We start from the raw sequence: 15,373 nt of genomic DNA on the forward strand, positions 1-15,373 counted from the left end.
AGCGATTAAACCTTTACTTGTTGCTCACTCTTGGAGGCTGAAGTCTTTGTTTGTTTCACATCAAAATGGATGTTGCATACTCTTTTCTGAAAATGTTTTCGTGGTCGCGCAAGGGCGGAAAACAAGTTTGATTGATTTAAGTGTTTTGTTTGGATGACGATTACTCGAATGGCCGAGTAAGGCTACTCGTATCCAAGTACTCGATAAGAGGAATAAAAGGCTCTAGACCATCTCACTTTTCATCCTTAATTTGTGAAAGAAGTTAAATAATCTTAAAGTGTTTTGGACGGACGACAAATACTCGAATGGCCGAGTAAGGCTACTCGTATCCAAGTACTCGGGGAAGGGAATGGAAGGCTCCATACCACCTCCTTTTTCATCTAAGTTTGTTGCGAAATTGAGTTTAACTTAAGGTTTGATTATGAAAATAATTTGGATGTGGCGGGGGCTAGAAGTTTTGTTAACAGATGACAATTGCTTGAATGGCCAAGTAAGGCTACTCGTATCCAAGTAATTGAGGAGAGAAATCGAAGGCTCGAGACCATCCCCCTTTTCATCTTTAATGAAATGGTGTTTAATTTCAATTAAGTGTTCTGGATCTGAATAGGGAAAAGACATCCGATGTTGGATCGAGGTTTTTATTCTGTGTTTAAATTGAAAATCGAATAGAATGATTTAAGGGTTTTGAAAATGACGGAGAAGTGGATATTGAAAAGGGTTCTATTCTGAAAATTACTTGACGTTGGATCGAGTATTTGTTCTTGTTCTTTTTTTCTAAAAATGGTTGATTTTAATCCTTGAATTAACAATCAACTCATACAATAAAAATAAATAAAAGCAATAAACGTATTACACATTTTTGGGAATGGGGGTACAGTTTGTCGAATGGGGATACAACACAATAATTTAAAAACTACAAGCTCAAAAGACAAGTGTAAAATAAAAGAATCTCGTTGTAAGAAGGCCAAAGAGAAAGCCACAAGACTAAAAACCAACAGAAATTTAAAGTACTGAATTTAGCTCTAAGCTAACTTAAAGTGGATTCGTATAAGAATCACTCTGTAAGAAGTCGAGCAACCAAATTTATACGTCCAAACGATTTTTTTAAGATAAATTAGATTTAAACTCCAAAATCGCAACAAAATAGAAAGAAAATAAAAAATCCAACAACACCACACACACAATCCAACAATAAATTACATTGTTACATAGTCGAAATAGAACTAAAAAATTAATATATACGCATTAACAATATATATATATATATATATATATATATATATATATATATATATATATATATATATATATATATATATATATATATATATATATATATTAATGTGATGTAGTTAACTAAACTAAATCAAGAATATAAATAAACTAAACAATTACAAAACACACAAACAGTAACGAAAAAAAGAAAACAATAAGCTATTGAGAGTGCATCAAGAAGTTTACCGGATAAAAACAACAAAAGTTTCACAGTCGAGAGGGAGACGGTGATGTGGGGTGTGTGACGCGTGTTACGTCAAGAGAGGAAGTGTGATGTTGTGGTATTAATGGACCCTTTTTTATTGATGGAAATGTGATGGGAAAATCAAGTACTCACGTTTCTACTTTATACTAAAACTCCTTTAGTTTTATTTATTTATTTTCATTTTCAAATTAGAGAGATATATGGATAGTTATGATATGAAGTTAAAAGTGAGTGAAAGGAAAAGGTTAATGTATGGTTATGAGATGAAAAAGAAAGGGTGGTTAAAATGAAGGATGGTCATGAAGAGATTTTGTTTTTCTACATGGTGTATCGTTACTATGCATTGAAAATTCTGTTAGAAACAACAACCATATATCTATTGCATCAATACAACCACTACAAGAAACAATTCCTCTCATTTTTTACTCTTTCTCTCACATTTACAGAAAACCAAATAAATTTAACTTCAAAAACTCATTTTTTTAAACAACAAAATAAGGAACAAGTGAAATAAGGCAGTAACCAAACTTACCGGCATACGATGTTTAGTGGAGTCATGACGGCTTTCGCAAAAACAGAAGGTCGTGCGTGCAAAGTGAGTTTGCGTTGGAATACGTGGTGGTGCAATAGGCTTTGAAGAGGTGTATGTTTGTTTATTCTATTTTTGAAATGAAGAGAGGAACCTTTTCTCTTGTGAGTGAGAAGAGGTTATAAGTTGTTTTAAAGGTGATGAAGTTGGTGTAGCATTTCCTTTGAAAAAAATGGCAACAAGAAACATTGGCTTTTGCTTTTGAAATGAGGGAAAAAAGTTGAATCTGAATGAGCTTTTTACTATTAACAGTCTCACTTGTTTTTAATTTTTTTGTTTCTCTTCCACTTTTCTTAATAAGAAAACTGAGATTGGTTTCTAAATTAGAGAGAGATCCTCACGTTAGAGGGTGAGCACTGCTGATGTATTCGTGATTGGTCTGTGGTGAAAAATGAGAGATGTGGCTGCTTTGTGATTGCAAAAAATGGTGGACATGTGAAGGTGCATTAGTGGAGGAAGAAAGATATTTTTATTCTTCTTTTTTCTTTACTTAATCAAAGTAAATTCTAAAAATTAAAAAACTTAAAAAAACAAAATATAAATATAATAAAATTAAAAGACTAAAACAAAACTATTTTTAAGCACACGATTAATTCTAAATAATTCTATTAACTAAAATTAGCTAAAACATAAAAATAATCGGATAAAAAATGAACAAAAATCGGACGCAAAAATATCGAAAGGATTAAACTGAATGCACCAAAATTATCAGCGTGAAATAAACTTCTCAGAAACATAGATGTTTTGATCAAATTTTGAAATAAAATATGACCAGTAAAAAGGCTCAGGCTAATTAAAATGCGACCGAGAAAATTAGTCAAAAAATTAAAATGAGCATACTAGGTTAAACTACGTGGAACGTAGATTAATAAGATGACATATGAAAGCTCCATTTTAAAATTTTCTGCTTGCTAATTTGATGTACAATTGAGAAACGATTTGATCGGTCTGTCTGTAGATCCAAGAACTTATTCCAAGCGGTATTTCGAGCACTTGTGCGAAACAAAATGCATATTGTGACATATAAAAAATGCAAATAATATGTGAATACATTGAATTGCTGATTGAATAATCATGAATAGACAATCAGATGTAAATGAATCGCCCTTGGACCATTTACCTCTAATTCTCTATCACAATTAAATTCTACCCAGATTCAGATGATGAAAATACTCTTGATTGTCACCTTCTGAACCTCTGAAAACATGATACAATGGAAATAAACGATGCACTAAGATTAAGAGATCAAATCTTTTGACTTCTTAACCACAAATGACTGAATGAATGTCAATAAGACCAGATAAAATGTTAGAACTTCTGACTTTTCATCTAAACCCTTATGAATGCTTTTAACTGATGAAATGCATGACAAATTGACCAATTTATGCTATCTTGATGAAGACGAAAAAATCAGGGTAAAAATTTAGGGTATAACAATTGGCAATTATATTAAATCACATATTTAACATAATAAATAGTGAGCGATATCTAGCAACACATCACTGCTATCCAAGACACGAAAATGTCATGTGATATGACAAATCCTTTTGTGATAATACTTATGTGTACAATTACCCTTTTGCTCTTATGTCTATATTGAACACAAGGCATAAACTGCGTCATCCTTGTCCAATTTAATATTGGGCCCGTAGACATTTATCCTGTTACGTAGGATGGGCAAATTCCATCTAGGTCACTCATGTCCCTCAGCATGCTTCGTGGAGTACCCATCAACTGTCTTTATGGTCATCCAGTTACGGACAATGTTTGTTCAACAATAAGGCACTTGACTCTACATCTAGGGTCCATAGTGGTTTCGGGTCGAAGGGTGGTATACACCACTATCACCATGAGAATAACTTATGACACTTTTCATAACATTTTATATAGTATTCTCATTGCGGGTTAATCCATCATAAGTATTACTCTTAATATTCATACCTATGTTTAAGACTTGATAACTCCTTATCCATGATCTATGAGATGTGATCATCAATCTATATACATAATAGTCTTAATGTTTTAATGTTATCCCACTTTACAATAAAGCTCGACTACAGATACTTTAAGAATAGTGTCCTTATGTTTAATGGGATCTCATGATTAAGTCACACTTGATACATTAAACGGACTAACTATTCTAGGGACTTTATTAAACAAACATAATAAAGAAAATGCCTTTTATTATTAATAAATACTTCGATACAAGTACCAAAAGTATTGACCTCTAGGGCTTACACCAACATATGTATCCTGCTTAAGCGTCAAATTGTAAACATATTCTTCTAGTCAATGTGTTTCCTCACCTTATTGGTCAGACCAAAGAGCATATCATAGAACGGTTCCACTGAGGGCCAAAGCAGCAAAGGCGCACCGAGTATACCGCGTCAGAGTCGTCAATTCTTCCTCCAGGGTGCCCAACAAGATTGGCCAAATACAAGCAATCATATTTCAAAGGATAAACCTTTTCGTTCTCTATATGAGTCTGGGCCCGACCACATCAGCAAGGGAAGACCCAAAGCACTCTACGGCCTCTAAAGAGCATTTGAAGTAGCAACACTTCCAAAAGGCTCCAAAGTAGTGAAAGGACCTGCATCAGTTTCTGATGGCCATATTCCCCACCTTAAAAGATGAAGTGTTACTTCATCCTTCATTGAATATGCACACAATCATTATCAAAGCAAACATGAGTAAGTAAGTTGAAAGCAAAAGAAGCCAATAACTTTAAGAACTTACCGAAAATAATCTTCCTTTATTCCCAGGTATGAGCCTTCATCAGCAAGCATGTATCTATGAGGCATTTCAAGCATTTCCGACCGGCCTCCTCTGAAGGAACACCTCCCCATAAATAACTAAGGTATTTGACGAAACTCATTATCCGCTTATTTTGTTACATGTCTTCTTGGGAAAGTTCATCCTCTTTATATATATACAACCTATTTCTCATGAGGAAATAACTTTCGGTCTAGTACTTGGGGAATAAATCGACACATTTACCCCCCACTATGTCTCCAACAACACAAATCGTTGCATGAGGTTTTGGATGAATATGTGATAGCTAGAAAGAATGTATTTTTAAAAGAATGCAACTCAGAAAAACCTCTGAAGCCCTAGACGGTCGACACTAGATAAACTAATCCTCTATCCCGCCTCCGAGTCGTAGGGTCACAATAAGATTATAAGAGATGAAAGAAAATGGTTAAGGAATGCCTCATCTTCAAATATTCACATAAAAACTAAAAGACTTTTACATGTGTATAACTTGTTGGATGAAGTTGTGATAGAGCCACTACCAGGTACTTAAGAAGTTCCACCTCAAAAGCATTAAAGGACAGACGAAGGTCCAAAGTCGAGAAGGTGAATTCATAAAAAAGGAATGACGCATTAGCTATACTCACTGCATATTCTGTCATCTTTGCTAGGGATTAACACACCCCAATCCAAAAATAGATCAATCTTAAGAAAGAATCCATCAAGATTACCCTATATGGAAAAGACAAATAATTAAAGAATAAGCAGTTTGCTTTGATAATTATTCTAGGATTTTTTAGCGTTTTTCTTTGATTTTCTACCCATGATGTACTATCTTTTCCAGATACATGAATGCAAAACATCAAAAGGAATGAGGATAACAACAAATCGGGAAAGACAACCCAAAGAAATACGAAGCTGACTCTTCAAGAATCATAATGAGGTTACCTCCGAAAAGATGTTTGAAGCATGAGGCATTAAAAGCGCAAATCCCCAAGAAATTGAAATGATCACTTTCTCTCTTTCAAGATGAATGAGACAGCGATCGGCACCCGAAGCTAATATGGCAAATCCTTGTCCTGCTACACATAATCAAGGGCTTGAGGGGTAACTATTTTGGGTCAAATATATTGATTGCAACTGACCATTTTTAATGAGCTGTAATTCTTCTAGAATCTTCTCAGCATACATAACTATCATACTGATAAATTTAGAGGATATAAGTTTCAGGTGCATCCAACGACTCTCCATAATCCACACATAACAAATAACGATTCATTATTCCTTCTCTACTATATAGAGAGAGCGTGCCATTTCAGGTACTCAATTTCAAATTAATTTTTAATTCACTCTTCTCTCTCATATACTGACTTAAGCGCTGTAGTGTTAACCTTGCAGGTCAGCCTACTCTCTATTGCACCAAAAACTCATATCTTCGATTACTTCTGATCCCCACTTCATTTATGGTTCATATATATATATATATATATATATATATATATATATATATATATATATATATATATATATATATATATATATATATATATATATATATATATATATATATATATTATTGTGACACCTCACACCTTTTTTTATGTTGACTAGACAAATCCTTATTTGTTGGAGAGATGTTGGATGTATCGTCCATGTATCTGGTTAAACAAAAAATAATAAATATAAAAAAATAATCTAAATAATATTTAAAATAACAATAAATATAAATTATGGTTAAATAATATAAAATATTAATTTATTAGTTAGTATCTTAGAATGTAGTCTAACATAACAAAAATGAAAATAAAACTCATCAAAAGCAAATAAAAATAAAGAGAACATTTTCAAACTTAAATGAGCTGATAGATTAGCCAAAAAAATACATATTTACTCCATAGACAAATACAATAATAGTTTTATGTCCATCGGAGCTTTACACAAATTGATTTGCTTCATTTTTTCTAATCAATAATTATCAAAGAATGATATGAGATAAATACACGGATGAAATTATCATACAAATGTCAAATTAACATTTATTCAATTGCAACCAACTTATTCTACCGTTAGATTTCAAATGATAAAATAAATAGAGTTTAAAAGTTGTGAAAAGGCATAAATGAAGTGCCTAGGGCATGCTGTTGAAATTGAGGAGCAGGGCACGAGAACTTTTTTTACACGAGAAGTGGTATATAATTAAAACAATGTGCTTTGACAACCCCAAACTAAAACAAACAACTAAACAAATAAAACCAACATCGCATACACAATCGATTTATTTGAATTCTTTAATTTCTATTTTGTCTTAAATTCAAGATCTCAAAGCAATTAACATTTATCCTTAGGTTTTTCCGCTTCAATGTTATATTAAATTAAAAAAAATTCATACACATATTTATGAGTGTTTACTATACTATTGACATCAATATTAAGAGGTACCCAAAATCAAAAGTTTATGGATCTTGAATTATACCTTCCTATAATTAAAATACAATTACAATATCCTATTTTCACAACGAAACACCTAATTTATCTATTTTCAAATTCTATTACCAAAATCACAAACCTAACAATTATCAAATTTAAAATCCAAAATAATTGACATCAAATTTGAGTATTTGGATAACGTTCATGTGTGGATATTATAATACATATAATTACACAAGTCACTAGATGTTAACTCTAATTTATAATTAGAAAAGTGACAATTATTGATCTCGTTGCAAAACATTGACATACAAGACAACATTACTATCAATTTTAAGTATTTGGTAACTATATTACATTTCTTCATCATATAGTTTAGAAGTTAAATATTCTTTTCACAATTTCATTTAACGATCATGTCAAAGATTGCAATCACACTTGATTGCATTGTAATTCTCAAGTATAAGTAGAGTAATAATCTTCCATAAGTTTTAGGCCTTAATAGTTTTGATTTTATATACAAATTAAGGTTAATGACTATAATTCCTTGCACTAAGCATGATTGTCTAAAAATCACCAAACAATACAAATCTAATTGAATCATCTTTACCTATTTTATAACAAATCTACTTCCCATGTGTTTTCAAATGAATGATACACATTAACTAAGATGTGCATATGTCAATAAGACTTTCTTCACATCTTCGACTAAGGTGCTTGCAAAATAAATTCATGACAGAAACATCAACATTTTGAAAACATTATTTATTATTATTATTATTATTATTATTATTATTATTATTATTATTATTATTATTATTATTAAACTCACCCCTAAAAAGGACATAATTTGAAAATCAAATATTTTAGAATACAAAAAAATATGCATAATCATGTAATCAATTTATTCTCACCATTACAAAGTGAATCTTTATTCAAACATAAATAAATAACTCACCAACATCATAAATTCAGTTCACTAAATCAATTCAACCGTTACCAATTGAAACAAGAATACAATAAATTTAAAATAAATGTGTTATGTAATTTAAGCTAAACACTACTAGTTAAGTAATCATTAGGTTAACAACACCACACTAATAAATCCTTAATTAAATAATCAATGTATAATTCAATGTTTTAGAATCTAAACTGAACTAAATAATTCAACAGATAAAACCAACATTGCAGTTCAATTATTTGAGTTGTTCAATCACAATTTTGTCTTAGATTAAAAGCATAAAATATCCAGCATATAAAATCAATACAAGATTTTGAAATACAGAGAAGGGAAGAGGAAAATTTACCTCCAAAGCTTATTTCAATTGTATGTTTAGGAATAACTTAAAAGACTCCACAAAGAAAAACCTTCATCGTCGTTCTCCTTATGTTCTCCTTGTTTTGGCAGAGTTATGGGGAACACAAAAGATTTATGATGCAAAATACAATGAAGAGGTTTAGGATTATTGAATGCAACATACGATGGAAAAGTTTAGGGTTATTGAGTGAAAACACAATAGAGAGATTAAGAGGAACATAGAAGAGATTAACGGTACGAAGAAGACAAGTTATGAATTATGGAAAAGGAACAAAGAAAGTGGAAAGGGAAGGCGAGTAAAACACGAAAATAATTTAGGGTTTAGAAACATAATTGCAAAGCATATGCGCTAGTAATTTTTTTAATAAATAAGAACCACTACAAGTAAATTAGGTAACTTCTAGAGCGAGGATTCCAATAAATTCCTTATGAATGGACCACTATGAGCAATAAATAAGAACCATTAGATTAATTAAGCTCATGAGTTCCATTACACACTTTAGATACCAAATCACCCGTCTTTTCTTTTTTTCATTATCCCTCGTCAGTTCCTCCAATTTTCTATTCGCAAACCACCATAACTATCATGATATCTTTTTGGATTTCTCTTCTATTCGATGAATCTTCATTATATGTGTTTTTTTTTTCCGATATGAGATTGATTTTAAATAAAAATATATAAAATTTATTATTCTTTTAAAGTGAAATTATGTTTTTTTAAACGAAGTCAATGATAGTTACAGAAATAGAAGAAAATGATTCTGTCCGCAACGAATTTTTTAAATAGAAAGAAAGATTTTGTATTTATTATACAAAATCTATATTTTAAGAAACCCTTAGTCATGAAATTAAGAATTTTGAAACATAAATTGAAACATTTCAATCGCAAAAAACAATAATGTGAAACATAAATAACCCGCACATAGAGGGAGTGACAAGAACACGAGGAAACAAAGAACCAACCAAACACATTGGGCTTGGTCCCAAAAACAACATTAAACCGGGTTATTATTTTTTGCCTCAAAATAAATAGAAAAACCCTTAAAAATTAAAATAATGAAAAATTCGGGTATAAATATTTACCAATAATTTAACCCTTGCTCAAACCTCGCGACAGATCCTACTCTCTCTACTCACTCATCAGCCGCATTCATCTTTCTCTTCAATCGTTCCTTGATCTCTCCATCACCGGAAGGAGGTAACCTCTTCTCTACTCTCATCGATCGATTATTCTACGCTTTCGATTTCTTCGATTTTTCGTAATCAACGATTCAATTCTCACATGTTTCAATTATCTATCTGTTGTTTTAATTATTCACTTTTTGTTGATTCTGATGTTTATTAGGGTTTCGTTTCAATCTGTTATTTGAGATTTAGGGCTTTTGAATTAAAGTTTTTTAAAAATTAAAAAACAATGATTTGTTATTTTTTTTAATTTATCTCATTTTAATTGTTAACGTTAGGTTTAAATTAAGACATTTGTTTTATCATTGGATTTGATGATGAGTGATTGGTTTTTTGTCTGTGTATTATTTAATTAGAATTTGTAATGATATTGTTTGTAAATAACCATGTTTGTGTTTTTTGTTTTGTTTTGTAGAGATGGCAGTTTCTGAAGTAACCTCAACCCCAACCACTCAGATGGTTGGCAATGCTTTTGTGGAGCAGTATTACTCTATTCTGCACCGCGACCCGGATCAGGTTCACAGATTTTATCAAGATTCGAGTGTGTTGAGTCGGCCTGAGGAAGATGGTACCATGACATCTGTCACGACCACTGCGGTAAGTTCTGATAATTGACTTATGATTTGAATCTATCTTTTGTATTATCACATCTTATGCTTTGGATCCATAGCCTATTATTGTTATCTTGATTGTCTGTTGAGAAATGTTGGCTTCTATGTGAAGTCGCGATAAAAGTTTTAAAAATTATTATGATTCATTGTGATTGACATTTGTGAATTTCATAATGAATGCAATATTTCAATCCTCTTTATACTGTTCAAGATCATGTTTAATTGAGTTTATTTTGGTGGTCTTATTCTGGTGTTCTATTTTTTAAAATGCTTTTTTATTAAGACTGACTATTGTGATCAGGGTTTTATAAATCGGTCCGTGGCTGGGAAAACGGCTGTGACAAAGCGGCATTGGCATGTGCCAATACCGACACCGTTATTAATTGTTTTTATATTAAAGAACAGATTTTTGGCTAATTTTGGTCGCTACGACCGCAATCAATATCGTGACACCTGTACAGACCGAAATCGCTAAAGCCTTTACGTGACCGCGACTGTTTTATAAAAGTTTGATTGTGACAGATGGTTTCACATTGTCTTACTTGTGTATTTATTTTGATGCAGGAAATTGATAAAAAGATACAATCTCTCGATTACACAAGCTTTAGGGTAGAGGTTTTGAGTGCTGATGCTCAGCCCTCGTATAATAATGGGGTAATAGTTGTAGTGACTGGCTGTTTGACTGGAACTGACAATGTTAAACGCAAGTTTGCTCAATCATTTTTCCTAGCTCCACAGGACAAGGGCTTCTATGTTTTGAATGATGTTTTTAGATATGTTGATGAGTATAAGTCAGTTGATATTGAGTCTGTACCAGCAAATGATGCTGATGAAAGTGCTCCTCCATCAGAAGCTTTTACTCCAGAGCCCGGTAAATCTCATATGAAGTAATTTTTGAATGTTTTGCGAGGCTTTTTTAGAGCAGAAAGCTTAGAATTTCTTGAATTAACCATACTCAACAAGATTTATTTTTATAAATAGAACACAAGATTAATTATATTTACAGGATAATTATGAACGATTCTTCATCCCATATGATTGAACCCACAGATTCATGCCTTTGAATATTGAGTCCTTATGCTAGTTACTGCAAAATATATTCTTCCATTTAATTTTATTGTCTTCTTTATTCCTCTTATAATATTATTACGGTTAGATGTTTGAGTTATAAATTTTGCTCTTGATTGTTCACTATAGAGGCTGTCCATGTTCCTGAAGAAATTCCACCCAGTCAAACTGTTATTGCTGATACTGACACTATCATCACCAAAGAAGTGACCCTACCACTGGAGAATGGAAAATTACCAGTTGTTGAATCTGTGATTCCTGTTAATCATGTTAAAGAGCCAATCCATCAAGAATTACCCCCAGTCACTGAGAAAGTTGCTTCTACTAATACACAGGAGGATACTCCTAAAAAGTCTTTTGCATCCATTGTGAGTTTTATTCATTTATTTATTTACCTGTGTCTATTTTTTTAGTATCCGACAATAACTTTTTGCACTAATTTGTTTCAGGTGAATGCCTTGAAAGATAATTCTGCTCCTTTCCATTTGAGGGCTTCCCCTGCAAAACCCGCTGTGCAACCACCTCGTGTACACAGCAGCGTGCCTGCTCCTGAAGTACAAGCCCCACCTAATGCCGACATTCCACTGGAAAAGAATAATGAGAATGCAGGTAATTTTAATATACCTATTCTACGATTACAGTTAATTATATATATACTTTATATAACTCAGTATATAGATTCTAAATCAAATCGAATGTTCTGTCATAACTTCTGTAATTTGTCTCCCTCAGGTAAGGCTCATGCAATATTTGTTGCAAATTTGCCTATGAATGCAACAGTAGAGCAATTGGACCGGGTTTTCAAGAAATTTGGTTCCATTAAACGCGATGGTATTCAAGTTAGAAGTAACAAGGTGTGTTTCTTTTAAGCATTTGCAGCACCTGTTTTACTGAATGCACATTGACTACAGTTAGTGATACAATTTTTGTTTCGTTAGCAACAGGGATCCTGCTTTGGTTTTGTGGAATTTGAATCTGCTGCTTCATTGCAAAGTGCCCTAGAGGTATGGAGTATTTCTATCAATTGTTATTATGAGCAAGGTTGTAAATTGAATGCTGTCTTGCTTTTATAACTTCATCGGACTTTTTCATTATTTATTAAAATTTTCAATGTCAACTATATTTTGATTACCTTCTGATGTGAGAAGTGTAAGAAGCTTTTTTGCGAGTTTCACCATTGAAGAATTGTATGTAATATTTCAGGCTTCTCCTCCTGTTATGTTGGACAACCGCAGACTTTCCATCGAAGAAAGGCGAGGCAAGTGTGTCGTACTTTTCTCCTGTCTTTCACTAGTTTATGATCTAAAGATAGCATAATTTTGTACTTAGATCCTTATGATTCTAAGGACATTACATGCTCATGATGCTCTTTTAGACATTGCATTATGAAAAGTTGTGCTGCTATTACTGCCACATTATTATTTGTATATTGTCTGTTGCAGCTAACAATGATAGGGTGCAATATTCATCAGGACGGAGTGGATACCGCAACGACCGAAATGACGGCTTCAGGGGTCGTGGCAACTTTGGCGGTGGCCGGGGTGGTGGAGGCAGCTTTAACGGAAGGAATGATTTTGAGAAGAGAGGCGATTTCTCTGGACGGCCACGAGGAGGCAATAATAATGGGCGCATCAATGGAGATGCTGTGCCAAGAAGTTATCAGAATGGTGGAAAAGCCCCTCGTCAACAAGCACCGGTGAAAGTTCAATAAATTGATTCTTTTTGTTGGTAATTGAGCGAGCGGCAGCGGGATTTTTAGTAGATAGAGCATCTAGGGATTTTGGTTTGCATTTGAACTAGAGTTCTTTGGTTAAATTAAGTGTTTCTACTCTTTTTTTCTTGATCTCTTCCAATTTTGTTACTTATTTACTGTATCTAATTTTCTAGTATGATTGTTTTGGGATTGGTCAGTTATATACCATTTTTATTTAGAAGATTGTTCGTCATTTGTTTATTATTATCACAAGCAAATCTATACCAGGAAAGTTTAAGGCTACATGGAAATTTTAAGGTGCAACAATCAATGAATCTTGGTCAATTGTGGAAATGATTAACTTAACCAAAAAATCCTTTCTATGCTACTAATATATGTTTTCAGTCTTTTGTTTGTTTTTGTTGATCCCTATTTTTCCCTTGGTTCCGACATTTTCTTTATCTTCTTGTAGTTGATATTATGATATATGTTGTATTTTTCTTTTCATATAATTATCGTGTAGTCAATGTGTAGTTAATTCAACTATATGATATAGTTTCGGTTGTATGAGGAAAACCTTGTGTGAAAGAAGACAATTATTCAATATCATTTATAGCCAAAGCTATTTATAAGAGGAGAAATAAATAATTTTTTGTATCAAAATTCTTCCAAGTGATAAACCACTCGTGGTGAAAATATCAAAATTAGCATAATTATTAATCACGGCGAAACAAAATTCGCTCAAATTGAAATACACAAAAGCAAAAAATAGTTGCAAAGGAAAGAGAACATGATCTTCAAAATGCGCTTTAAAATACTAAAGAACAACAATAAGTTAAAGTGTTAACAATAAGTAAAAGAGTGTCAATTTATTAGAGGGGATGCGCCTTCCACCCCTGCTTGGTTCTTTGATGTTATCCGTTATTGAAAATCTAAACTCACATAAATCCACTCTTGCGTTGATGTTATCCGTTATTAAAAATCTACTCACATAAATCCACTCTTGCGTTGATGTTATCCGTTATTAAAAATCTAAACTCACATAAATCCGCTGCTGCTTGGAAGCTGGAAAGATGACGCCTTCAATAAGTATGTTTGGATTTTTAGGTTTTTGAGCGAATATGCATTTCCATAACCCACTGCTGCTTGGTTCATGGATGTTATTCATTATTCCAATCTTGACAGTTTAGGCCCTGTTGCGTACATGGTAATAAACTACGACATGCATGCGAATTTTGCAGAGAGGTGACATTCTGAGACGCCATCTTTCCACCTTCATATAGGCGAGAAGACCATCACCTTGGATGACGCCTCATGCCTCCTACATCTTCTCATCAAGGAGAAATGATTAGACCATAAAAGGATCAGGCAAGAGGAAGTCGTCGATATGATAGTCATCCATTTGGGGGGTTGACCCTGCTATGGCCGCACAAGAGGCCTCTGACACAAGAGGTGTAACACCCTATCTTCCCCACACATAAATATACGAAAATCAAAGTTTCATCAAAATAAAAATAGGATGTAGCACATTCTCAAATTCAAACATACATGCCCTGTAACACTTTGACAGATAGTAATCAACATATTTTCTCAAGGTGTCTTCGCATGCTCACCTTCACTTAGGGTATCATCGCAGCGGAATTTCTCATCAACAAAGTATGCAATCAATAAATTATTTAATTTCAAAAAATTTATAACATAAACGAAATCATAAATGCGATCTCTTTAAAACCTCAAAACATAAAAATATCAAACATGAGAGTATACAACAACTCTCTAACGAAAGATTAGACAAAAACTCGCAAACGTTTTCCAGTGTTATATATCAGAGCACGTAAACTAAAACGCAGAAAGAAAAAGAGTAAACAACCTCATGACATCCTCCACTCTAAACAACTACTCAGTTACCTGCTTATTTGTACCCGAAAGAGAAGGACAGACCACAATAACAACAACAAAGGGGTGAGAAATCACAATCAATAATAATATGCATTATACTGCAAGGTAGAATATCTACACAACATATTCTACACAATATCATTCACAATATATCACAATATATTCTCACACTCAAACTCATCAATCATTCACATCTCAACAAAATGCAAATAATTCATTATACAACACAACTCAACTATGCAACTTTATGCGTATGCATGTAGTACCAACTCAATATTTGGTTCTTCATACGAACCAGGTTCCAATCTCTGTGAACCCTGAACCCCCTTTCTGAGCTTCAAGCTCCGTCTAA

At 32.7% G+C, this 15,373-nt stretch overlaps 1 protein-coding gene across 4 annotated transcripts; it reads left to right on the forward strand.

The window, feature by feature from the left end:
• The first annotated feature begins 9,597 nt into the window (after window positions 1-9,597).
• Window positions 9,598-13,375, forward strand: LOC127107707 (nuclear transport factor 2). 4 transcript variants are annotated; one of them, XM_051045024.1, is made up of 9 exons: window positions 9,598-9,763; window positions 10,166-10,347; window positions 10,926-11,232; window positions 11,559-11,797; window positions 11,879-12,038; window positions 12,162-12,283; window positions 12,368-12,433; window positions 12,633-12,687; window positions 12,872-13,375. In XM_051045024.1, the coding sequence occupies exons 2-9, from the start codon at window positions 10,168-10,170 to the stop codon at window positions 13,138-13,140; spliced, it is 1,398 nt and encodes a 465-aa protein (XP_050900981.1). In that variant the 5' UTR covers window positions 9,598-9,763; window positions 10,166-10,167; the 3' UTR covers window positions 13,141-13,375. The 4 variants fall into 4 exon arrangements, with proteins under 4 accessions (XP_050900981.1, XP_050900983.1, XP_050900982.1 ...); XM_051045026.1 differs by having other exon boundaries at window positions 12,902-13,375; XM_051045025.1 differs by having other exon boundaries at window positions 12,374-12,433.
• The last annotated feature ends 1,998 nt before the right edge of the window (window positions 13,376-15,373 follow it).

The sequence above is a fragment of the Lathyrus oleraceus genome, chromosome 7, assembly GCF_024323335.1.
Source record: "Lathyrus oleraceus cultivar Zhongwan6 chromosome 7, CAAS_Psat_ZW6_1.0, whole genome shotgun sequence".
Taxonomy (NCBI): Eukaryota; Viridiplantae; Streptophyta; class Magnoliopsida; order Fabales; family Fabaceae; genus Lathyrus; species Lathyrus oleraceus.

Excerpts from the sequence above, each read along its gene's own strand:
- LOC127107707 (XM_051045024.1), top strand. The coding sequence starts at position 10,168 with ATGGCAGTTTCTGAAGTAACCTCAACCCCAACCACTCAGATGGTTGGC. Across the intron at positions 11,233-11,558 it reads AGCTTTTACTCCAGAGCCCG|AGGCTGTCCATGTTCCTGAA; the intron begins GTAAATCTCATA and ends TGTTCACTATAG. Across the intron at positions 12,284-12,367 it reads TTCAAGTTAGAAGTAACAAG|CAACAGGGATCCTGCTTTGG; the intron begins GTGTGTTTCTTT and ends TTGTTTCGTTAG.